Source organism: Martes martes (genome assembly GCF_963455335.1).
Source record: "Martes martes genome assembly, chromosome: 8".
NCBI lineage: Eukaryota > Metazoa > Chordata > Mammalia > Carnivora > Mustelidae > Martes > Martes martes.
The window spans coordinates 86,857,493-86,882,972 of NC_137895.1; the positions used below are offsets into that span (position 1 = coordinate 86,857,493).

The window sequence follows — 25,480 nt, forward strand, 5'->3', positions numbered from 1 at the left end:
GGCTGCCACAATTTGTTGACTTGCCCTTGTGTTCAACTGACCAGCCCCAAGTGTCAGTCAGCACCATTACTTACCCGCTGTGTGTCTCTCGTGGTGGGGCTATAAGCTCTGTGAGGGTGGGGACTCTTGTTCATCAGCGTATTCCCAGGGCCTCGCACACTGTAGGTGTTTCAAAGCAGTTGAATTGAATTGAGAGAAGTCCTGCCTTCAGAAACCTCACAGTCTACTAACACCACCATCTTGGTGGAACTGTGAGGCCCTCTCTGAAAAGAATCCCCAGCACCCCTGAGGTTGAGAGTACAGTAACCTCTCTGAGAATATCCAGGAGCAAAGTAAGGGGAACCCCATAAACCTTTGGATATTTCTTTGGAAATATTTTTCCTCAGACAAAATTCTTAGCCACTTCAGGCATGTGGGGCCAATAACAGTTTGTCAAGTTGTGAGTCACTTTATAAATCTCTGTTGTCACCTAACTGATCCTTTCTAGCTCCTAAAGCTCGATGTTGTCTTACCGTTTATGGAACCCAAAAGATTATCCTGAGATCTTACCTGAGAAAATGTGGGTAAGATCCCCAGTATCCCTGTAGGAACCTTCTTGGTGCCCCATAGGGTAGGGAAACCCCTCTTCAGTATCTGGCAGAGACTTAGAACCTAGTGCACCATACAACACTGCAATTGTGTCTACTGTCAGAGACGTGAACAGTCACTGCTTTAACCTCCACGTGCCAGTGAATAGACATTTGGAGAAGGGAGGAGATTAAAAAAAGGAACGGAACCAAATTTCCAAATATGTACTGTAAGAATTTATGGAAATAAGAGAACCTTTTCATTTTCTTTTTTTGGTTAGAAAACTAAATTTACCTTGGGAAGGGAGGGAGTTCTATGAGGAAGAAGCCAAAGCAAATTTTCTTCACAGACTTCCTTTCCCACGCAGACTCCCACGTGGCGCTTACTGTGGCCCTTAAATCTGAAAAACCAAGGCAACCATTTTCTTAGCAACCAGGGAGCCAATCAAAAACCCAACCAAAGCACCCCATCTAAATTAAAGCCATCACCATGGGCACCATCCAGCTGGTTGGAAAAAGGGAAAGTAGACTAATTTAAGGCAGCCATCTTGTTCTTGGTGAAACGCTTGGAAACTTTTTTTCATTCCTTGAATGATTTGATTTTGTCAGCAGAATTGGGTTGGGGTGTGGGATAGATGCAGTCATATTCAACCCCGTGGAACCAAGACCTTGCCTCTAAGGATTATCATGCTGACCGGTTTTCAAAGCTCCATGTCTTAAAGAATATCCTTGGAGATCAAGGTCCTTGGACTTTTGTAATCCAAGCTATTACAACTCATACTTTACTTGAGGAGGGCTTTGTTGCCTATGGTCTAATGCCTGGGTTGTCATGGTTGCTGGCTAAATGGTTCTCTGCCTTTAGTGTCTAAGGGTCCTTTTTCATCTTTGTTTTGTGAGTGACCTTGAGATCATCTTGGTCCAGTGATACTCAGTCTATGTCCAGGATTCTAGGGAAGTGCCTCAGGGAAGAAGGAAGTCTGCCAGACTGGGCTCCTCTTCCTGCCTCTACTGCAGCAGTTCCTGGCTTATCTGTTTTGTATGTTGGGGATCACATAAGATCTTGTTGGAAACTAACCAGTTCTGTTTCTAAAAGCGAGAGAGCCAGACTGAAAGAAGATGAGAAAAAGGAAAGAAGAGAAAGACCAAGGGAGGGAAGGAAGGAAGGAGGACGAAAATGTCTCAAAAAGGGAAGAGAGGGGAGATGAGAAAGAGCAGGGGAAGGGAGAGGAGTGGGAGTCCTGTGCCCACCTCAGTTGTGAGTTGTGAGCTCACTGACTTGCACTTCTTTGGGACCGGAAGAGATGCCCTGCACAGGGTAGCTGGCCACCCACGCTGCCTGGGCTGCCCAGAGAATGAATGCTAAGAGCAGACGCTTCTGTGACCTTTACTATAGGCCAAGGTGCTCTGAGGTGCTTTCTGTCTTAGCGCATTCAGTTCTCTCTGCTGACTGAAGAACGGTGCCCGGGTTCCCCCGCCCAGCAATGTCTGAGGGGCCAGGTACGTCTGTCTTCAGAGTGTGCTTTCGGCTGCTTCTCTGATAATTATTTAGGGATACGATGTATAATCTAAGACCTACCATTTACCAAGGACCTGCTGCGTGCCAGGCACTGTCCAGGCTGCTTTATGTTCACCACCTCGCTTACTCCTCAGTCAGTGCATGAGGATTACAGGATTCGTTTAGCCCTCGAGCATGTAAAGGAAGTGTCATTTCAGATGACGCAACAGAAGCATAGAGGACCCAATAACTTGCCTGAGATCACACAGTTGTGAGTGCTGAACCCAGTCAGACCGGGGAGTCAGACTCCAGAGGCCAAGCTCCTAACCATGACACTGGGCTCCCAAAACAGACAATTCAAACCCTAGTTTATAACCAGATCGTTGTTAACAGGGAGGTGACCTGCGACCGCCCCTGCCTCCTCTTTCCCTTTGTGAGAAAGAAAACAGGGTGGGGGGGGGAGTGACTACACACTCAGGAAGGTCAGCACTCGGACCACCTTTCTTCTTGTGCTGAATAGAAGTGATAATGACCCAGCAGAGGGTGAAAAGCAGTCCCCTTTGTTTTCTCACCGTGTTTGTTCTTTACTCACTACAGAGCTGGAAGAGTCTCAGAGAAAGTGCCCGCCGTGCTGGTATAAATTTGCCAATACTTTCCTCATCTGGGAGTGTCACCCCTACTGGATAAAACTGAAAGAGATTGTGAATTTGATTGTTATGGACCCTTTTGTGGACTTGGCCATCACCATCTGCATTGTCCTGAATACCCTGTTTATGGCCATGGAGCACCATCCCATGACACCACAGTTTGAGCACGTCTTGGCTGTAGGAAATCTGGTAAGATGGAACACTGTCTCCGGATTTTATGATCCGAACATGTTTTGCCTGTAGGACATCTTTTTCCAATACTGGAAGCTGGAGTTCAGTTGAAAAGAAAGTAAGAGTTAATTGGAAGACAAATGCTTCCACATATGGCGTAGCCCCAGCCGCTTCTGCTCACTGTTGTGATCCCTTGGCTGTTCCCTCTTTCTGCAGAACTTTGAAGACGTCATTTAAGAGCTATTGGCAGAAAACCAGCCATGGTGACAGAATGGGAGGCATGGTGCAGTGGGTTGCTTTCAGCAACCTGAGCCAAGGACTTCTGGATTTTCTTTCTCATTCTGTTTCTCACATTGATTCCTGCATTACTCCAGCATCACTTCCCCTTTCACCTTCAGTAACAACCACCACAAAATAGGGGAGCTCTTTTAGTGCATTAAACAGAACTATAAATTTGCCTGCGCTGTCATATCTTAATTATCCATATGGGGCCTATCTGTGGGAAACTTAATTCTAGGCTGGCTTCCCCCTCCCATCCAACTTCTGGGCTCTCATCCAGTTTCTACCGTTAGTTGATCTGTGCCAAATTTATTTTAATGTTAGCTGAAGTCATATATTTAACTTATTATATTATTTAGAAGATAAGAATGAGGTGCTTTGTTTTGTTTTTAATAGATGGCACAGTGTATTCTGAAGTCAAATAGTTGTGATTTGGGGATTATCTGTTTTATTTCTTTAGTCCAAAAATCAGGAGTTGGTTGAATTTTGGTAGATGGGAAAGATATAGTTGGAAAGAATCTTCTAGATCATCTGTGCTTCATTATTCCTTGGGAGTTTCACCATGAGCAAGTCAGATCTAGTGGTTTGTTACCTTTTGAGTATGATCCCTGCCTGATGTTCTCCCTCTCCCTCCCTCTCTCTCTCTGTATACACAAACACACACACACACGTCTGACACACACAAAGAGTATTTACATTAAGCCCTAACATACTATTAGAGTGTTATAATATCATTTTGAGTTTTGATTATGAAAACACACATGGCAAAGGAGATCCTTTATCTGGTTAGTCCTTGTAGCCTATCACGTTCCCTGGTACATGTCCAAGATAATTCTGTGGTCTTTCTACTCTGCACGTCGGAGTTAGTGACACTCTTCAGGCTCACTGCTTTGTTATAAACCCTCGGGTGCCACCTGATGAAATATGGGTCATCTTGAAATGGGACACTCTTGTAGGCTGTCCAGGAAATCTGCTGACTCTGAAGGGTACCTGATAGCTGTGTAACTCACAGACCAGAAACTTGGCCATCAAACAACATTTTGAAAGAATCAACAAGATGATACAGATATGAGCTTTATCTTATTAGCCAAGACTTAAGTAATGAAAAATATAGTTTGATAATTTTGTTGTTGATGGTGGTGGTGGTGGCATTTTCCCTGAGATGTTTTGTTTTTCTCAAAGTCTTTACTTTTACTTGCTTTTTGCAGAGCCAGTCCTTGATTTTGAAGGGAATTTGAGAGGTCTTTTCACCTACCACCAGCAGAATTGCCCTCAGACCAGACCAGCAGATAACACTATTTTTCCCTTTCTTAAAAATCCGTAGAGACTTAGGGTCACACCTAAATTAGAGTTGTGAGCATTCAGAAGACTTTGCTCAGAATCATCAAGAAGAAAGAGGAGAGAAGGGAAGGTCAGCAACTAATAATATTCAGGGACTTTTTGAAGCAAGTCAACCAAAACCGAGTTCTAAAATGGGAAAACACTCTGGGAGCAAGAATTTTCAAGGGATTGTAAAGAAAGCATGCAATTAGTAGTGGGGATGGAAGACAGTGAATGGTTCAGGACACTTTGGACTGGCCAGTAGATTGGAGGTGAGCGTGAAGGGAAAGAAATAAAGAATGGTACCTAGATTTGGAAGTTTGGTAGCTACGAGGGGAATAGGATGACTGAAGAAGGAATAGGTTTGAGGTGTAAAATCAAGAGTTCTGTTTTGAACACACTAACTTAAAATATGCTACTCATTTCTAACCACTGATGTTTGCATCTATAAAACAAGGATAATACCATGTCATCAGTATTTGGGAGGACAAAATGAGAACCTATAGAGAAGTTTTTGGAATAGTAAAAAGCACTCTACAAATCATAGGAACCGTATTAGTGTAATTCAGTAGCTTGGACATTTTTTTTTTTTTTAAATCTAACGGGCTTTATTAAATGATTCATGAACCAGGCAGCATCCCATCTAACAAGCAGAGAGGAGCTCCCAAAGACTTGGACATCTGGAGAGAGTCTTTGAATGAACCTGAGAAAAAGATGGAAAAGAGTGAGATTGCCCAGCTTGTGAAATAGGGAACAGCCTGTCTCACGGCTGGAACCCTAAGGACTTCCCACAGCTGGGACGGTGACCTGAGCTGTGTTTGTCCATAGATATACAGATGGAGGTTTCTGGTGGGAGAAGAGAATAGTTTGCTGTAAAGTTTGCTGCCTCCTCAACCCTCCCACAAGGAAAAATGTTAATACGAGGAAGAACCTTAAAGATAATTCTATCCATCCCTCATGTTCCATAAAGGAAATGGAAGCCCAGTTTGGCTATGTGACTTCTACACCTTTTGTGTTATTCAGAAGATAAATGTAAGGATTCTTTTCTTGCCTTTTTTGCAACCATTTGAACACAATAGTGAGTTTAAAAGGTGTTTTGTTTTGTTTTGTTTTGTTTTTTTAAGCAATCTCAAACTTGGAGAAAGGTTTCAGGTACGGTCTAAGATGTTGTTTTGGAGAGTAAGCTGCTGACACAGCCTCTGAGCCTTCTGCATGTGTGTTTAATGAACAAGTACGCTCTGGTGCAAAACAGCAGTACAGCCACCAGACTCGGGAAATTCACATGCACCTCACAACCACTGCATTCTCGGGCCCCTTCAGGTTCTGCCAGAAATCCCAGTCATGTCCTCTGTAGCAAAAGGATGCTGTTCCAGTCTCCGGTTGCATTCGGTTGTCCTGTCTTTTCAGTCTTCTTCAGCTTGGCGGACTTTCTCAGTCTTTCATCCATTTCTTGACCTTGACACTAGGGAAGTCTGCAGGCCAATTATTTTGTAGAATTCCCTCAAGTTCGGTTTGCCTGGTGCTTCCTCCTGACTAGACTCAGCTTACACATTTGGTGGGAATGTCACAAAAGTGAGGCTGTCTTCTCCTTGCACCTACCAGATGGCATGGTTTCCATTTGTCCCACATTGATGGGACTTGGTCAGTTGATGAAGGAGGTGTCTGCCAGGCTTCTCTCCTGTAAAGTTACTCTTTTCCATTTATAATTCCATTTTAATTAGTAAGTATTTGTGAAGATGTTTTGAAATTATCTAAATTTACTTTTCTTCATTAAACTTTGGATTTATTCATTTTTTTTAATAGTATTTTTTTTTTAAAGATTTTATTTATTTATTTTTCAGAGAGAGAGAGAGAGGGAGAGAGAGTGAACAAGCACAGGCAGGCAGAGTGGCAGGCAGAGGCAGAGGGAGAAGCAGGCTCCCTGCTGAGCAAGGAGCCCGATGTGGGACTCGATCCCAGGACCCTGGGATCATGACCTGAGCCGAAGGCAGCCGCTTAACCAACTGAGCCACCCAGGCGTCCCCTGGATTTATTCATTTATGTCAACGTAGACTCGTGGCTTTCGGTTTTATCTGGTGGGTTATAATCCATTATCATCTAAATGTTTAAACCATTCCTGATTTGGCCACTGGGCGTTCCTTCAAGCTGGTTTCTGGGTCCTGTCAACATATCCTCATTACTTCCTTTTATCCAGTATCATAGAATAGTCCAGGCTAATTTTATATTTTTCCCATCTCAGGCCTGGACCAGCCATTTCTCAAGGAGCCCTGGTTGTTGTAGTGGAAATGATATTTAGAAGTCAAGATCTATTGGAGCAATGTTCATGACTGAGCCCTCTCAGTATGAGGCTGGCTGTTTATCCTAGTCCAGAATTACCGGGTTCATTTTGGTGTCTCCATTTCTATAGTTGTAACTCTTCTGACAAAGAAACCTGGTCGCCTCTATTTCTAGTTTATTTATTTGATCAAAAAGCACTGTTACCTCTTGCTAGGTGATTGTCCTCCTCGCCCTGTTCAGGCTCTGGCTTCCTGTGCTAGACCCCCAGCGTCCACACCAGTGTCCTCCCTGTGGACCCTCTCCCCACACTTCTCAGGCCCAGGCCCTGATACCCCAGTCCCAATTTCTTTGAGAAATGCTACATTAGAGCATAAATTCCTAGGTGAATATTTGGGGACACTCACAAGAGCGACATTTATGTACAGCTGTTGGTTGATATGCTGCTTATAATTCTCCTCTTTTCTCCTCCTCAAGAAGCATACCACAGTGCAAATTAGAATGGCATCATAGAGATAGCCTTAAAGCTACCCTTTTCCATTTGTAAAAAAAGTAATCCTTTCATACCAGCAAACCCCAATGATGGCAATCACTGTATGTTGAAAGAACATGGTTGCTGACCTCTGTCACAGGCATTTCTACCCAGCATCTGGGTGCCATGCATCCTATTGAAAAGCAACAGTAACTCTGCCATTGTTGATTTTCTTTTAGGAACCAGAGTTCCCACAGTATAAATATTCCATGGTCAGTTAGCCAGTGCTTATGACTGAGCATTTCCTGTGTGTCCATCAGAACCAGTGGGACAGCAAATCCAGGCTCTACTTAGTGTGCAGCAAGCAGGCTGACATTTCTGTAGAGAGAAACCTTCCCTGGGTTTATGCTGAGGGAAAATGACTGTCAGGATTTGCTTAGCTGCCCTCACAGTGACATTCCGTCTGTAGATGCGTAGCAGGCACTGTGAACTTTGATTTTGCTTAACTGGATCTCTCTAGGGATTATTTTCTTTCAGTTCTCGAATACTGCATCTTCAGTTTAGAAAAATGGGGGGCCGTGGAAAAGTACACAGACACAAAACCTTACAACCCCTATATCCATTTTGATTTCCATCACACTGTTCTGTTTTGTCATTCCTATACATTAACTGGGTCTCTTTCCCAACAGCATCTGTAATCTAAATATTTTTGACTACTTCCAGTTCTGCCCTCAGACCATATCTTCAAAGTTTTCCTTAAACTGCTTCCTTTGCAAACTTGGTAACCAGGTAGTTGCAAGCTATAATTTATTATGAGTTTAAAACCCGTTACATATGAAGCCTTCCTCTAAAATCATAATATTCAGTAAGAGTCTGATGTTATTCAGTAAAAGTCTGATGTTATGTGGTTCGCTTAGGATGCAGGTCTTGTTAAACCTGGCATTTGTGGGATTTTACTTTCTTATGGCACATTATGTTACCAAGTTCTGTGGGATACAGGAGGCATTGGGAGACATGGGGTGCTCTGAAAGGTAGAAAAGTAGGAGTCTTATGATACTGAGGAGAAGTCATTCTCTTACCCAGATGGACTCCTCACTCAGTGGGGAATCTGTTTGAAATTCTCTCTCTCTCTTTATCTCCCTCCCCTAGCTCACGCTCTCTCTCTCTCAAGTAAATAAATTTTTGATAAAAAGAAAAAGTTCTTTGAGGACATACTCAGTAGAATTTTATACAAGCAATACAAATGGGAATTTAGAAGACTATGTAGAAACATGGATTGAGTTATGATAGGTGAAAAATAAGACCCAAGATATTATGTACTCTATGATTTTACAACTCTGTCAAAATATATATGCATTTGAAAAAAACCAGAGAGGGAATACAGAAAAAATGATAGTTGTATGAGATGATGAGACTATACTTTTTTCCTGTATTTTGCACACTTTTAACAGTGTTCTGTTGCTTTTACAACTCAAAATAAGAAACACTGCAGCATATGTCAACCTTTGATAAGACACATAATATTGGGAGGCCTGGGTGGCTCAGTTGTTAAGCATCTGCCTTCGGCTCAGGTCATGATCCTAGGGTCCTGGGATCGAGCCCCACAGTGGGCTCCCTGCTCAGTGCGGAGTCTACTTCTCCCTCTCCCACTCCCTCTGCTTGTATATTCCCTTTCTTGCTGTCTCTATTGAATAAATAAATAAAATCTAAAAAAAAAAAAAAAAAAGACACAGGGTCGCCTGGGTGGCTCAGTGGGTTAAAGCCTCTGCCTTTGGCTCAGGTCATGATCCCAGAGTCCTGGGATCGAGGCCCACATCAGGATCTCTAGGGAACCTGAGTCCCCCTCTCTCTCTCTGCCTGCCTCTCTGCCTACTTGTGATCTCTGCCTGTCAAATAAATAAGTAAAATCTTTAAAAAAAAAAAAAGACACATAATATCAAATCAGGAATAATGCTGTATATTTTAAATAGAGTTACAATTCAGTGAAGGGTGTTTTTTGGTTTTTGGTTTGGGTTTTTTTTTAGGCGAACACCCCAAACATAAACATTCAAAATGGCTGCTGACCCTTTAGAAGGGGTCTGTCCCCTGTGTGGTCTTCCTGTTGCTTAAAATAGCTTGTTAAGTGCATTCTTGAGCAATGTGAATTAGGTGTTTCTGGCAACAAAGATGAGAACGTTGGGACTGAGTACTTGAATCAAGAGGCAAACAAGGCTCTCCTGCCCCATGTGGAGTAGTCATGGGACATCTAAGTGCTGATGTCCTCAGATGCACAGTTTAAGAAGGCTAGCTCTTGCGGCTTCTTGGACATATTCTATCCAAAGATAATGATAAAGGCATTCTCTTTCTCTTATTTCTTTTTCTTACCCCCGCCTTCCCCTCTTTAGGTTTTCACTGGAATTTTCACAGCGGAAATGTTCCTGAAGCTCATAGCCATGGATCCCTACTATTATTTCCAAGAAGGTTGGAACATTTTTGACGGATTTATTGTCTCCCTCAGTTTAATGGAACTGGGTCTAGCAGACGTGGAGGGGCTTTCGGTGCTGCGATCTTTCCGATTGGTATTCCATATTTCTCCAATTTCTTTTTACATTTCCTATCTTGCAGCTACTAAAAAAGTTTTGCATAAGTTAATTTAATGATTAAAAAAATCCTTAGCTATATTCTACTCACAATTTCTGTTGGCAATTTATTGGCTTAGATACTAAAATCTTGAAAATTTTTCTGCTAAGTGCCCAATATAGAAGTTAGTTTTTAATGTCAGTCAACAAACAGAGGTCAATTTTAGGAAGTTCCTCAGAAAATAATGGTTAATCTAAAAGATGAAAAAGGATTCGTAAGGGCTATTCTGAGGTCTAATGAATTTGCTAGTAAAGCTGTTTCTTTATCTGAACATCTCCCTGAAGTGGAATTTCTCCTCGTTCAAAGATGTCTCTCATTTCTTCCATCATGATGACCCCTTCCAGAAAACAGGAACAAAACAGTATTTTTTGAAATGATATTGAAATTAACTGTTAAACATTGGCTTTTTTCCCCATAACATTAGCTGAGAAGGATTTTGTAATGTACTTGAGAAAATTAATGTTAAAATTATTAAAATGACTTTGAAACAGTTAATGATACCCTCAAAATAGCTTCCCATAAACACAAGCATAAGCGATGTCCTGATTAAGTTCCTTGAGAAGCTGAGTTACTTTAGGGATATCCTATTCAGAGCATCAGAACTGGCTTAGGTTTTTCTCTCCCCATCGGGAAAAATACCTTAGCACTTATAACTGAAAGGATTTTAGGTTTTTTCATCAGGATATTCAGCATGTTGAAAAAAGAATTGGAAGAAAATGGAATTATTTGTAAAACAGAAGTCTCACTCAGTCTCGGTCCCAGGTAATATCTAGCAAGTTTCTGGAACCTCTGTTTACTAGTCTTGGGATCTTTACTAGTCTTAGGATCCAGCCCACAGTAGACTTTTTGAAAATTGTTCTTATTATCTGGAAGATGGGATGAAGGAGTAAGAGGTGGAAGCCTGAGCACTAGTATTCCTAATAATTTAAAAAGCCAGTCAGGAAGGGAAAAAATATGAATGATCCCAATATTCATACAGAGAAACACCTGGTAAATCTTGAACTCTCAGATAAGACTCAAGCTTCTAATAGGAAAAAAATGTTTCACTCTGTGCTGTTGCCTTCTACCAAAATTCCTATTATGTCCTGTGTTAGTCATTAACTTATGATGTCTGAAGATGACCTCATCATTATTATTTCTAGATAATGAATTATATGCATTATAATTCTAGACTATTTGCTGAGACCTTATAAATCATTTGTTACAGAATATAGAAATCTCATGATTGCAGGTAACAGAAGTTCTGTCCTCTGAATTAATATCACTATAGGCCCTTCTAAGAGACAGATGATTTATTTTTCACTTTCCTTGCCATCCTGATCTTTTGCTTCACTACAACTCAACATTTTCCTTCATATGTTCTTTGAGGTGTCAAGGAAAAATCAATAGCAAAAGGATATATTCATGTATGGGTTCTTAAAAAGTGGATTGAGGGGTGCCAGTGTGGCTTAGTTGGTTAAGCGTCCAACTGTTGATCTCAGTCAGGTCTTGATCTCAGGGGCGTGAACTCAAACCCCCTGTTGGGCTTTGCACTAGGCATGGAGCCTACTTAAAAAAAATTAAAATTTAAAAATAAAACATAAAAAGCAGTATGACTCAGAGACTAATACAGGAGGCTAGAGGCAATAATCTTGGTTCCTAGTTTAAGTTTTTCATGTACTGTGAAATTAACCCATTTTGCCTGTCTGTGCCTCACATTCTCCCATTTTAGTCTAAGACAGTTAAAAAGCCCTGGGGATTTTCCAAGGTCGCTCAGTAAATTTAAGCTCATCTCACTAATTTTGTATGTTTTTATTTTAGCCACGCGGAAGATAATGGATTGAGTATCATTTGATTTTTGTTTCAATTTTTTCCCCTTTAGCTCCGAGTCTTCAAATTGGCCAAATCCTGGCCCACCCTGAACATGCTGATCAAGATCATTGGAAATTCAGTGGGTGCCCTGGGCAACCTGACCCTGGTACTGGCCATTATTGTCTTCATCTTTGCCGTGGTAGGGATGCAACTCTTTGGAAAGAGCTACAAAGAGTGTGTCTGCAAGATCAACCAGGACTGTGAACTCCCTCGCTGGCACATGAATGACTTTTTCCATTCCTTCCTCATTGTCTTTCGAGTGTTGTGCGGGGAATGGATCGAGACCATGTGGGACTGCATGGAAGTGGCAGGCCAGGCCATGTGCCTCATCGTCTTCATGATGGTCATGGTTATTGGCAACTTAGTGGTTAGTACTAACTTGTACAACTTCTCATTCTTTGCCCAGAACATCATACCCCTGACCCAGAAGCCCAATAGTCTTGGTCCTACTAGCTTTCATGCCTGTGCTAGTTTTTATTCTTTCTTGGCTCAAGAGCCCTAAGGTACGAATGAAGGAAAGGAGACTGCTCTTTACAGAGGTCTGCTGAGTCATAAGCCCCACAACCTGTCAACCCTTTCTCATAGCTATGGAAACAAAACTCAGCAAAGTTAAGTGACCTTCCTGAAGTTAGGCAACTGATAAACTGATAAATGTCAGGGCTTGTATTAGATCCTACAAAATCTACGCTCTTTCTACTACAGAAAAATTCATTTAAATTCAGAATTTCTCAACCTTGACACTGTTGGCACTTTGGATTAGATAATTTTTTGTTGTAGAAATGTCCTACAAATGTGTTGTGGGATGTTTAGCAGCTTTCCTGGCCTCTACCTTTTACTGGCCAGTAACCCCCCCACCCTCCCTAAGTTGTGATAACCAAAAATGTCTCCAGACGCTGCCAACTGTCCCCTAGGAGGCAAAATTGCCCTCCATTGAGAACCACTGATCTAAACCGACAGAGGGTTTTATCTAACTTGTATAAATGGCAAATCACCTTTTTGCTGTACTCTGACCTGTCTGCCTACTGTCTTCTGCCTCTGTATGTAGAATATTCACCAAAAGAGATTTTGACACCATGTTTCTCAAAGTGTGGTCAGAGGACTAGCAGTAATGAGATCACTTTAGAGTATGTTAGAACCTTAGGCCTCACCCCAGAACTACTGAATCAGAATCTGCATTTTTAACTGGACCCCCAGGTGATTGACATGCACACTAAAGTTTAAGAAGTACTTATCTTTCAGATCAGGCCCAATCCAACTTGCCAGTCTAGAGCAAGGGGGGCTGGAAGAAGGCAAACCCAGATGACCCCCTGTCAGCTCATCCAGAGAAGTTCTCCTCCTTTTTGTGCCAGAGAAGCATGCCAGGAGGGGGTTCCTGCTCACCAGCCTCTGGACCAGCTGTGCCACCCTATTCTTTCCTATGATCTGTAAAAATGGACACTGTGATGTTTCTGTAATACCTTCCTTTCTCCATTTCTGACCACCCTTCCCTCATCCTACTCCCGCTAGACTTCCCACTTCTTCAGTGAATGCAGCTCTGCCTCCTGGTACATAGCGGCATCCACATTTCCCAGCCCCGGCCTTCCCACCCTTTCTCCATCCTCCTCTTCTCACTTGTCTCCGCATCCTCTCCCCGTTACTCTACAGATACCTGAGCACATGACATTACTTCTGCTTCTGGTAACACCTTTCCAGGTTCCCCTTTGCTCAGTCCTTCTGCCCACCTAGTCTTTAGGAATCTGTGACTATAAGTCTCTTCTGACTCTCTTCTCTCCCTTCCCAGTAAACTATCTGATGCCTTTCAGACACCTTAATTAATAGTATTTCTAAGATCTTCCCCATCCTTTCCATGCCTGTAATCTATCCAGTATTTCTGTAAGTGTGGTCTGAAGATCACAGCCACCCAATTTTCACTCATTAAAACAGGCCGTCCCAGGCCCTATACCAGATCTACTGAATCAGAATCTTAAAGGTGAGGCCAAGGAAATACGTATTTTTTCATGCAACCTCTCCCCAGATTTTCAGGCATGCTAAGGTTTGAGATTACAGTAGCCTAATCCAGACCCCTACTAACTCATACAAGCAACAGCTCTAACTGTATGTAGCTGGTAGGAATGATTTTCTCAAATCTCTATCATCTGTTACTCCTCTACTCAAAGACCAATAGTGAATCCAGTTAAATAAAATTCAAATTCCTGAGCCTGGCCTTCAAAGCCCCCTCCAACTCACTCTCATTTTACCAACCATACTCCTTTGTAATTCTACAAATGGCCCAAATAATTTGCGTACATATAGTGCATTTATTGTTTCCATTCCCCCCACTCTACCCATACTATGATCTCCACCTAAAATGTATTGCTTGCTCTTCTTCAGAAGTGTGACAAAGTAAGGGCCAGGTGTAAATCAAGAAGTGAACACCTCTCCCAATTTGTAAAGTAAGTCTTAATAAAAATAAATTAATTAATCTTAATATCCAATGTGGTAAAATAGACTATTAAAACATAAATAAATAAAGCTTGGCTTTATTTAAATAAAGCTTGGCTGGACATTTAGATATACAACAGAACACAATAGTCACAATCACTGTCTTGTTAAACTATTTTATTTTATAAATGTTAGGAAAACAAAGGAAATTAATTCTTTTTTTTTTTTAAGATTTTATTTGTTTGTTTGACAGAGAGAGACCACAAGTAGGCAGAGAGAGAGAGAGGGAAGCAGGCTCCCTGCTGAGCAGAGAGCCCGATGCAGGACTTGATCCCAGGACCCTGAGTTCATGACCCAAGCTGAAGGCAGAGGCTTAACCCACTGAGCCACCCAGGCGCCCAGGAAATTAATTCTTAATATGACATGAACTGTATTTCAGTTCTACTCTCTTGGTTTGTTGTAGGAAAGCATGGCTCTCCAAGCCTAGTTGTTTTTTTCATGTGGGTTTTCCAACACTTCCCCTGCCCGTGAATACATGGCGTCTGTTTCTTCTTCAATCCTCCCAATAAGCTGTGTCCATCTTTATTTTCTGTTTGGGGAGATTTTTTTCCCAAAATGGATGCAGTTGTTGCTTTTTCTGAGTGTAAGAAAAGTAATATATTTGGGGGTACATATATATGTTTGTAAAACTATAAGAGAACCAAGAAAAGACGTATTAACCTTGTATTACAACCAAAACCAAACAAAGTTCCCACTTGGTAGAAAGCAGTATGGAAGTTCCTCAAAAAATTAAAAATAGAACTACCATATGATCCAGTAATTCCATTACTGGGTGTTTACCCAAAGAAAACAAAAACACTGATTAGGAAAGACATACGCACCCTATGTTTATTGCAACATTGTTTGTACTAGCAAAGATATGGAACCACCCCAAGTATCCATCCATAGATAAATGGATAAAGAGATGGGCGTATCTGTATACAGTGGAATATTACTCAGCCATAAAAAAGAATGAAATCTTGCCATTTGCAACAACATGGCTGGACCTAAGGGGTATAATGCTAAGTGAAATAAGTCAGAGAAAGACAAATACCATGTTTTCACTTGTGTGGAATTTAAGAAACAAACAAATGAGCAAAGAAAAAAAGAGACCAAAAAAACCCCCAAAACAACAACAACCCAGACTCTTAAATACAGAGAACAAACTGATGTGTACCAGAGGAGAGGGGGAGGATGGGTGGAAGAGATAAAGAGGATTAAGAGAATGCTTATTGTGATGAGAACTGAGCAATGTGTAGAATTGTTGAATATTATACACCTGAAGCTAATATAACACTATATGTTAATTATACTTTAATAAAAAAAAATTTTTTTAATGCCCACTTAGTGACATGAGCACTGTCAAACCAAACAAGATAAAAACTCTTGTGCCTGTCACAGAAGTCTATGGGCTTCCAGTTTTAATCCTAGTTTAATGGCTGACTTCACATCATACTGTCTACATTCACTCTCCTTTCTCCTAATGCCACTGGTACAGGTGCTGAACCTGTTTCTGGCCTTGCTTCTGAGCTCCTTCAGTGCAGACAATCTGGCAGCCACGGACGACGATGGAGAAATGAACAACCTACAAATCTCAGTCATCCGGATCAAGAAGGGGGTGGCGTGGGCCAAACTGAAAGTGCATGCCTTCATGCAGGCCCACTTTAAGCAGCGTGAGGCCGATGAAGTGAAGCCCCTGGACGAGCTCTATGAAAAGAAGGCCAACTGCATCGCCAACCACACCGGTGCAGACATCCACAGGAACGGTGACTTCCAGAAGAACGGCAACGGCACGACCAGTGGCATTGGCAGCAGCGTGGAGAAGTATATCATCGACGAGGACCACATGTCCTTCATCAACAATCCCAACTTGACCGTGCGGGTGCCCATTGCTGTAGGCGAGTCTGATTTTGAGAACCTCAACACAGAGGATGTTAGCAGCGAGTCGGATCCTGAAGGCAGCAAAGATGTAAGGTCCCAGTCTAGAACCCAGCCCTGATTCTGTATGGGAACAAGCGGCCCTGGCAGGTCCCGGGACTGGTTGAGCTATGAGCTGGGTAGAGAGATTGGGGAATAGCCAGCTAGGTTTGAGATCCAACCCTAATACCCATTGTTATTCTAGACCTCCCCTGGGTGACCTAGTTTCCTGAGAAGTTCCTAGATCTGTCTCCGTTGCTGCCGGCTCATCTCAGTCAGAGGCTGGAGCAAACCCTCCAGTACTTCCCTGCCATTAATCTGTCTGAGCCGTAGCGCTGAGACCCACCAATAGCTACCTTCCGTTTCAGATGGATCCCTCATCTGTGAGCAGGCTTCAGTCCCGACAGAAGTTTTGAGGGCCCTCTGGTAATTGTTTGCCCCTCTGGAAGCGGATGGTGATGAGCTGGTCATAAGAATTGCAAAGAGTCCTGTCTGGTCCTTCATCAGTGTCTGAGGTAGAGCAGTCGCGTGGAGGGGAAGTGTCGCACAGAGTTGGTTAAACTCCCTTTTCTTTGCCACTCTAGAAACTGGATGACACTAGCTCCTCTGAAGGAAGCACCATCGATATCAAACCCGAAGTAGAAGAAGTCCCAGTGGAACAGCCCGAGGAATACTTGGACCCAGATGCCTGCTTCACAGAAGGTGCAAAGGGACAAGCACAAGGGGGGCCGTGGCCCTGACACTGCTTGCGGATTTCTGCCAGGGCCAGTGGTTGGCTTGGCATGGGGGCTCCATGGCTGTCCTCAGGAGCTTTGTCCCCCACCTCCTCATCTGGAGGGCAGTTGATATTGTTTCCCATGTTTGGTTCCTACCTAGAGTGAGTTTCTATTTGCAAACATTTCTCTGTGCATTTTCTCTTGGCGTCAGCCCAAAACTTCCGATAGCAAGGCCTGTTGTGTCATGGCTGTGTCTGCCTCCTGACTCCCCTTTTCTCCTCCCTCTCACTGCTTCTTTAGAGGACATCTTCCCAACTCCAGAGGGCCCTGTCCTGGTAGCGTTGCAGCGTAGCCCTAGCCCTGGCACCCTCCGTGGCTGAGGCAGGCCTTCTGATTCAGCCCCTGTGCTCCCAGCTGTGTGGTGGGGCAGCACCTGCTGGGGTCAGGAGGCCGAGGAGGGGGCAGGTCTGGGCAGGGCCCGCTCCAGCTCTGACCTGCCTCTCCCACTGGTGCCAGGTTGTGTCCAGCGATTCAAGTGCTGCCAGGTCAACATCGAAGAAGGGCTTGGCAAGTCTTGGTGGATCCTGAGGAAGACCTGTTTCCTCATTGTGGAGCACAACTGGTTTGAGACATTCATCATTTTCATGATTCTGCTCAGCAGTGGCGCCCTGGTGAGTCCAGGGGAGAGGACGGGGAGGGATGGGCTGGGAAAGGGCTTTGTAGGAGCTGGGGGAGGATCCAGGTGGGGTGCAAGCCCAGTGCCTCTGAGAGCGAAGACGGCTGTGGCCCCAAGCATGATGGCCTGCCAGAGTGCTTTGGCCTGATGTTTTGAGCCTTTAGGATTAGAATCCACTTATCCAAATCTTGATCTTCTTTACACTCAGCATGACACTTCTCACATCTAAGACCCCCTTTCTATCAGGATGAGAGCACAAATTAATTATCTTCACTGCTTAGTTTGCCCCGTTCTAAGCAACTTCCTCAAATGATCTTCCCTTCCTCACCTGGTATCCCAAATATCTTGTTCTTTTCTTTTCACTTGCCCCAGATGGGAGGGAGGTTGGCTTCCCCTACCCCATCTCCCCTCACACCCTAACTGGTTGGGAGAACTCATGCCATTAGCAGATACTTAAAGAGCCAGGTCTCTGGTCTAAAGGCTGTTCATATTCACAAAGTTGGAAGTGCTTCTCACTGATCAGTGAGGTGCAGGGGGCACTGGACATGCGGGCTCCTCCCCTGTGGGAGCTCATTATCTGGGCTTTTGCTTTTATTTTAGCTGGCTTATAACTGAGGAGACCTGGACAGGGTCAGGAGTGAGGGAGTTGTTCCCCAGTTGGATAGATTTGAGGATAGTAGGCACTTAGAGATGTGGCACATTCTCCTTGTTTGAGTTAAGGGAAAGCTGAAGAATGCAGAATTTTGAAATGCTTTCAAAAAAGGCAGACACATTCATGTAGGGATAGAAGCAAAGCCTAATTTGAGTGCAGAAAATAGCAAGAGAGTGTTAAATTTAGTGTTAAAGATCCCATAGGAGGGGCGCCTGGGTGGCTCAGTGGGTTAAGCCTCTGCCTCCTGCTCAGGTCATGATCTCAGGGTCCTGGGATCAAGCCCTGCATCGGGCTCTCTGCTCAGCGGGGAGCTTGCTTCCTCCTCTCTGCCTGCCTCTCTGCCTACCTGTGATCTCTCTGTCAAGTAAATAAATAAAATCTTTAAAAAAGAAAAAAAAAGAAAAGAAAGATCCTGTAGGAGAAGAAGAGAAGAGAAGCTGAAATGGAGGCAGTAGGTGGCAAAGAAGAGCCCATGGGGAGTGGGGGGCCAGAGGTGGGGGGATTATGCAAGCATGTGGCAGGACAAATGCAGGAGGCCAGATGGCTTGGCAGCCTGGATCTGGGTGGGGAGAGGGGTTAGTCACACTGTCCTGCCTGTCCTGGGCCTTTACTGCCTCCACAGGCCTCCTTCAGTGCTGGCTGAGGGGCTGTGCAGGCCCCCAGATAACAGGACGATCTCTGCCCACGGGAAAAGGGAGGGCCAGATTCACGCCAGAGCCAGGAGAAAGGTGTTTTGTGACTGTCATCATAGCTCTTCCTCCAATCTTGTAAACAGAAACCCAGAATTAAAGAACACACCTCATCCTCTGACTCTTCTCTTTCTCATCGCCACAAAAAAAGAAAAGCAGAAAAGCAGCAGTGAAACAGAAGTTCTGAGCCTTCTTTACTGCTCACCTTTGATAGTTTCTCTTTATTGTAGATGAATAAAACGGGGCACTTGGCTCGGTACTTGAAGACCCTGTGCAATTAGGAGGCATGAGACCTAAGAATAGCAAAGTGAAGGGGCGCCTGGCTGGCTCAGTCAGTTAAGCGCCCGACTCTTGATTTCAGCTCAGGTCATGATCTCAGTGTTGTGGGATCAAGCCCTGCTTTGAACTCAGCTGGAGTCTGCCTGAGATTCTCTCTCTCTCCTTCTGCCCCTCACCCCCTCTCCCAGCTCACGCTCTCTCTCTCTCAAAAAAAAAAAAAAAAAAAAAAAAAGTAAAGTGAAGCCACAGGTAAAATGTCTGAGAGAAGCCAAGAATGGGGTTATGACGGGACTTCAGGTGGGAGGGGTGGATAGAGCTGCCAGTGACTGGAAGCTCAGTCTTGGGCATCTCACACGTATTGGGTGACAGAATGAATCTCTGCAAAGGAAGGTAAGGGGAAACATGGAAGCTGTTGAGTATTTCACTGAGCAGAGGGAGGTTATTTGTACAAAAGACCCCTGAGAAGAACGATGGGCCCATGACCTCTCCCAGCTGCCCAGTGATGGAACTGGAGTACGTGATGTGCCTCCTTATTGGATGTGTATCCGCAGCAGCCCGATTCTGTCCTTCCTTCCGGAACGGTCCAGAACAGGACCTCCCATGCAGGACATGGGACTTTTGTTCCCCCTGTAGTTTTCTCTCACGTTGCAGGACTCCCTGCTCTCCCTCCGCAGCCCTCCACGCCAGTCATGGAATGTTCTACCTTGGTGTTAGGGAGTCACCTCATTCAGGAATTGCAGAGAGAGAAAGTCGGACTAAGATTTTCTTCACCTGAGCGTCTCCCAGTCCTGTGACCCTCCCCCATATCTGTGGCATCAGGGGCTGCAGGGAGAAAAGATTTTATCGTATAAGCATCTAGAGTGTTGGCAAGGACACAGAGAAGCTGGAACCCTCAGACTCTGCCGGAGGACATGTAGCATGGTGCTACCACGCTGGAGTGCTGGTTGGCGGGGCCTCAAAAATTGAAGCCTACAGTCGCCATGTGAGCCAGCTGTTCCCCTCCTAGGCGTTATACCCCAGAGAAAGGAAGACATGTCCACATAAAACAGATGCACGAATGTTCATAGCAGCACCATTCACAATAGCCAGAAAGTAGGCACACAAGTGTCTGTCAGTGAGGAAGGTAGACAGACTGCCATACAGCCACACATTGGAGTCTTCTTCATCGGTCAAGAGAAACGCAGCACTGACGCTGCATGGACAAACTTGGAAAACTCTGTGCTCAGAGAGAGAAGCCAGTCACCAGGGACCACGTATCGTCTGATTGCCTTTATATGAAATGTCCAGAATGGACAGATCGAAAGACAGGAAATAGCATAGTGGTTGCCTGGGACTCGTGGGAGGCAAGGAGGCCAGAGGGTGGCAGCTAGAAGGTGTGGAGTTTCTTTTGGGGGTGGATGGAGACACTCTAAACTTGATTGTGTGGTGGATATACAAGTCTGAATGTACTGAAAGCTTTTGAACTGTACCCTTGAAATAGCGGCCTTGTATGCTATGTGGATTGTATCTCAGTAAAACATTTTTTAAGAAGCCACATGTGGTGGGGGGAAGGGGGTGAGAGAGACAGGAAGTCCAGCATAGGCCAGCCGCAGGGGGAGGAGCTGCGGAGGGGTGGGGGCCTTCCCGAGCTGCTTGCCTTCCTTCAGGAACCTTAGGAAGCCACTGCTTCTCTTCCAGGCCTTCGAGGACATCTATATCGAGCAGAGAAAGACAATCCGTACCATCCTGGAATACGCCGACAAAGTCTTCACCTACATCTTCATCCTGGAGATGTTGCTCAAGTGGACAGCCTACGGCTTCGTCAAGTTCTTCACCAACGCCTGGTGCTGGCTGGACTTCCTCATTGTGGCTGTACGTGTCCTGCTTTCTACTTCCCACCCCTTCTCGTAGGGAAACAAAAGCAGGGATGTTCCTTCCTCTAATGGCCAGAGTTGCCTGGGCACCCAGGATGTCAGACAAGATGTAGGTGTAGTTTTGGGGAAAGCTCCTGTCAGAGCACTCAGAGCTTAACTTCCGGCGAGGGAGCTTTGAAGTCCCTCCATTGGCCCCGGGGGTTAACCAATCAGCTCTGGGCTCTGCTGGTTTGGCTTGGAAGAGTCAGAGAATAGGAGCGGGAAGTGGAAGCATTGGTGCCAACGCCCCTTGTTATTAGGCTGGGAACAAACAGTTCTTGCCCTGCACCAGCAGGGTGCCCTCTTTCTGGTGCCAGGGGAGGGGTGAGGATGAGGTGGGGTACAGGTGTGGGGGGATCTCGGTAAGGCTCTCTCTGCTGACCGTTCCTATGGATACTTCCATCATCTCAAGGCTTCGTACCAGACTCCTCCGAACGAGTCCACCTGTCCAGAAGCGGTGGTTTTCACACTGAAATCCACGCCCCTTCCCACACACTGCCATTTCCACAGTGGTGATCACACGAGAATCCTTTTCTTCTCCAGGTTCCAAGACCATCTCCAAGGCTTGCCGGCCATCACCTCCTGTCTTATTTTTCAGGGTGGAAGCTGCATCTTCTGTGATCGTTTCTCACCCCATAAGCCCTTGTTCCTTGTTGGCTTTTCTAACTGTGATGAATGCTTCTTATTCTGTGTAATCACTAAAGCTCTTTTCTTCTAGCCAAATCAGCATTCGAAAGAAAGGGTGAATGGGAATTTCAGGACCAGGGCCTGTGGAGAATTCACTTCCTGCTGAGCTGAGCGCTAAGTGCCAAGCAAGCAGAGTGTTTGGAGGCTGGTTGGGTACATGTAGAATGCAGGTTTCCTCAGCCGTATAGTAAACCACCTAGAGCATGCCTCTGGGATCCAGAATGGAGCAGCACGGACTCCTCTGTCAGATAACGGGAGCCCAGCACTCCGCACCAGTGATCTCTGCTCTAGAATACATTCCTGTTCCTGTAAATGTCTGCGACTTCTGACTTCGACGGTTAATGACTCCTTCCAGGGGATGTCACTCTGCTCCTATTTGCATTCCCTTTTCAGAAACCCAGCCTTTAGGGAGATGCCCAGATGAGGTGAGGAAGTCACCCCCTGCCCTTAAAGTGAGCTAAACAGGTACTGCCCCAGAGGGCGGCAACCCGAGGCCGTTCTGACAGATTTCAGCACTCCTGTCAGCAGCCGGAAGGGCTCCACCTCCCACAGATGGAAGGCTCGAGCTCTAAGAATGAAGGAGTGGGCTTGGGGTATGGCCCAGAGTATAAAGGGACACTAGGCCCGCTCTCTTTCACAGGACAGGACCCCCTGTACCCAAATAAGCTGATAAAAGCATTGAGGGTCATGCGCATTAGCATTTATTTTGCAAACATTTTCATTCCCTTTTATACTGGGTGGCAGAGAAACAGAAAGTATGAGACAGACACAGAGCAAGCATATATCCATAACCTCCCCAGCTTGAGGGCGTTACTGGATTCTTACATTGCCGTGAGTCCTGACAGTGGTTTCTAAGAACTCCTCAGTACTGGTTATTAGTCAACAAATAAAATTCAAACACCATTCTGTGTGTAGAGCTGTCCCCGAAGCTGCAGGGAGCCACGAGGGGCATGCAGGCATGGCCCCAGCTCCTTAGGCACTCACACCAGCTTGCAGGACCCCTCAGGCCTGGCTCCAGCCTTGTGGTAATCCAGCATTCTGGGAATAGGGCTCTCCTGGGACCCTCCCATCCACTGACTTCTCATGGACACAACAGTGCATTTAGTATCAGATGTTTACTGGGCACCCACAACGTGCCAAGCTCCCACCAGGAGTTGTGGGGGATACAGAGAGCAGAAGACGTGGACAGTTCTCTCTAAGGGCCTGCAAGGCTGAGACATGTATGCAAACAATCACCATATAAAGCAGCCTGCGCTAAGGGGGAGCGGCCCCAGTCCGTCCCGCGGCTGCACCGTTGGCCCTGAGTTGTGAATGGGGAAGAAGGCTCACATGCACCTGCGCAGCTGGAACCATCTGAGTTTTTTGCTGTCATGTGCCCTTGGCATTCTAGAACATCCAGCGGGTGTAAATTTTAGGTCCCACTCTAGCTCCACCTCTGAGAGAAGCTCTTCTTCCCATTTCATTCCCCAGTAACTAGATGTCCAAATCTGTTATTCGTCACCATATTTGTTTCCCTAATGGATTCTCCTTCCTCTCTGTTGCCCCTTAAAGCTGCCAAGAGGACTTTTTAACAATCACCTGGATAATCTGGACAACCTCCAAGGTTAATTCTCTTTGGTTACAAGCCATGTAATTCCCAAACAGAGACAATGTTTCATTTTGCTCAGGTCCTTGGCTGCAGCGGAGACCTTGTCCTGTAGAAGAGTTTTGTCAACTTTCCCCCAGGGAAATTTATCCCATTATACCAGGAGGTTAACCAGCATATCAGTTCCAGGGATGGGAACTTTCAGAGACCACACATCCTGAATTCAGACTATGACAAACATTCTCCATTTGAAAATGTTCACATCATTTGGAAAAATTCATCTAGTGTCTCCCTTTTTTTTCTATTCCTGCAGCCATTGATACCCTGAATTTTTACTTCCCCTCAACTCCTTTCTTTTTTCCAGGTTTGATTCTTTCCTTAAAGTGTACTTTCAGCAATGAGCTGGTTACCTCCAGTGAAGGTTTAACATGGGGACTCAGGATTATCAGAGTGCCCTCAGCTGCGCCTCAGCACTAGTGCCCTAATGCCCTAGCCCACATAGGCTCACATAGCCCACATAGCCCACATAGGCTCCTTGCTGACCCTATCTTGGGAGATCTTGGCTAGATTGATCAGCTGAGCAGCATGGTATCTCGGCACCATTTAGAGCCAAGCCGGGGAGCAGCATCTGTACCTCCATCCTTCTTCCCACCCCAGGCCTCTTTGTAATCAGACTAACCCACCGCCCTGAAGAGCTGGAGTCTCCCTGCCACATGCGGGCCCATCATGCATGCCATCACCCCTCAAAGCTTAGTGTTTGGCCGTCTTTACCTGGCATAGTTTCTCAGGGTAAGGTTGACTCAGGGGTATTTGATCTCAGGCACTTGGTGAAGATGGAAAAGCTCACCTTCAGATATGCCTATTAAGGTCTCACCAAGAATCTGGCAATTGTAGATTATTTGGGGTTAAGAGTTGACTGCGCTTGGCAATCATAGGCAAAACACACCTCCATCTAGAGTCTTACTGAGAATGATGAATGGAGGGGAAATGATTGGTTGATGCTACTGTTTCCACATAAAGCTTTTGAGACCCTTGTTTTAGATAAAAAATGAACTCTAAAGCATGTGCCCTTCAAAGAACAGGAGTAAATCGGGCAGGCTTTAATTCCAGATCTGTTTGGAATACTGCCTAGGACTCCAGGGAAGATACCTACACTGATGGATTTTGAGTCCATGCATAGACAAAAGTTCACACCCCTTTTAAAAATTGAAATCCTTGAGCCTGCTCATCCCTTTCTCTCACTAGGTCATGGACATTCCACTTCTGCCTCCTGCCAGTCCTCCTGCTTCATTATAAAAAGAAAAGAACTTATTTTTAAAAACGTTTCATACAGTTCCGAGATACAGACTTGAAGAATTAAAGCCCTCAGCTAGAGATAAAAAACAGCAAATGAAACTGAGTTGTAGATTGTTTCCATTTTTCTCCTCTAAATTTGCTTTAAAATATCAATGTAGGCCAAGCAGATCTGTAACCACCACTTTCCAGTAGAGGGAACTTAAGAATGATCGATGGGAACATCCTAACCTATCCCAGAATTTGTGGTGCAGTACACGGGAAAGACTGCTCCAAGAAACCCAGAGCCCAGACTGTCAGGATTTGATCAGCTAAAGGTAGTTTCCTTGGTGGGAACTCCGGTCAGGCCTCTCAGGTCAGGCCCAGGCAGCCCCAGGTATAGTCGGCATCCGGTGTTACAGGACCACATGGGAACTGCTCTGGGAGCTCTGGTAGGACAAAGTGAGTTTGGCTCTGGAAGAGCAGGAAGGCATTTAACCATCATGACTCCAGGCCAGGAGACCTGCAGGCTTCTCCCCAGCAGGGTGATACAGTCAACTCTGGATTGTTCTGATACCGATAACCCTGTCTTGGGATATCGTCGTTTTACCTGCCAGTCGGGGACGTGACCTGTCTGTGGAAGAAGGAGCTCTGGCCTGGAAACCAGGAGTTTCCAGGGTCTCTATTTCTGGCTCCAGAACTGCCAGTGTGACACCCGGCAGAGTCTTGTGTAGGGGGCTCAGTGTCCTCATCTGTGACTAAAATTTTTAAAATTGCTCTAAGTTTATCCTTCTAGCTGTTTTTCTAATGATGAGAGTAGAAGATGGTCCGGGAAAGAACAAACCTGAGGCCAGTTCATTCTGAGCTGTTTCTGGAGAGAAAGAATGGGGATGATAAGGAGAAGTACAGGTTCCGTTTTCAGGCCCACCCAAGTTCTCCTGAAGGCGTCTGGTTGTAGTTC

General features: G+C 45.0%; 1 protein-coding gene across 1 annotated transcript in view; it reads left to right on the forward strand.

Moving 5' to 3' along the window:
* The window catches only part of SCN8A (sodium voltage-gated channel alpha subunit 8), a gene marked incomplete at its 5' end in the record, with an annotated part of 122,962 nt that overhangs the window by 73,853 nt on the left and 23,629 nt on the right, over positions 1–25,480 (forward strand). Inside the window, 7 exons of the mRNA XM_080811454.1 lie at positions 2,659–2,897; positions 9,609–9,782; positions 11,705–12,061; positions 15,653–16,123; positions 16,656–16,773; positions 17,304–17,458; positions 20,761–20,934. Of these exons, the coding sequence (XP_080667580.1) occupies positions 2,659–2,897; positions 9,609–9,782; positions 11,705–12,061; positions 15,653–16,123; positions 16,656–16,773; positions 17,304–17,458; positions 20,761–20,934 (1,688 nt within the window). The remainder of the gene's footprint in view (positions 1–2,658; positions 2,898–9,608; positions 9,783–11,704; positions 12,062–15,652; positions 16,124–16,655; positions 16,774–17,303; positions 17,459–20,760; positions 20,935–25,480) is intronic.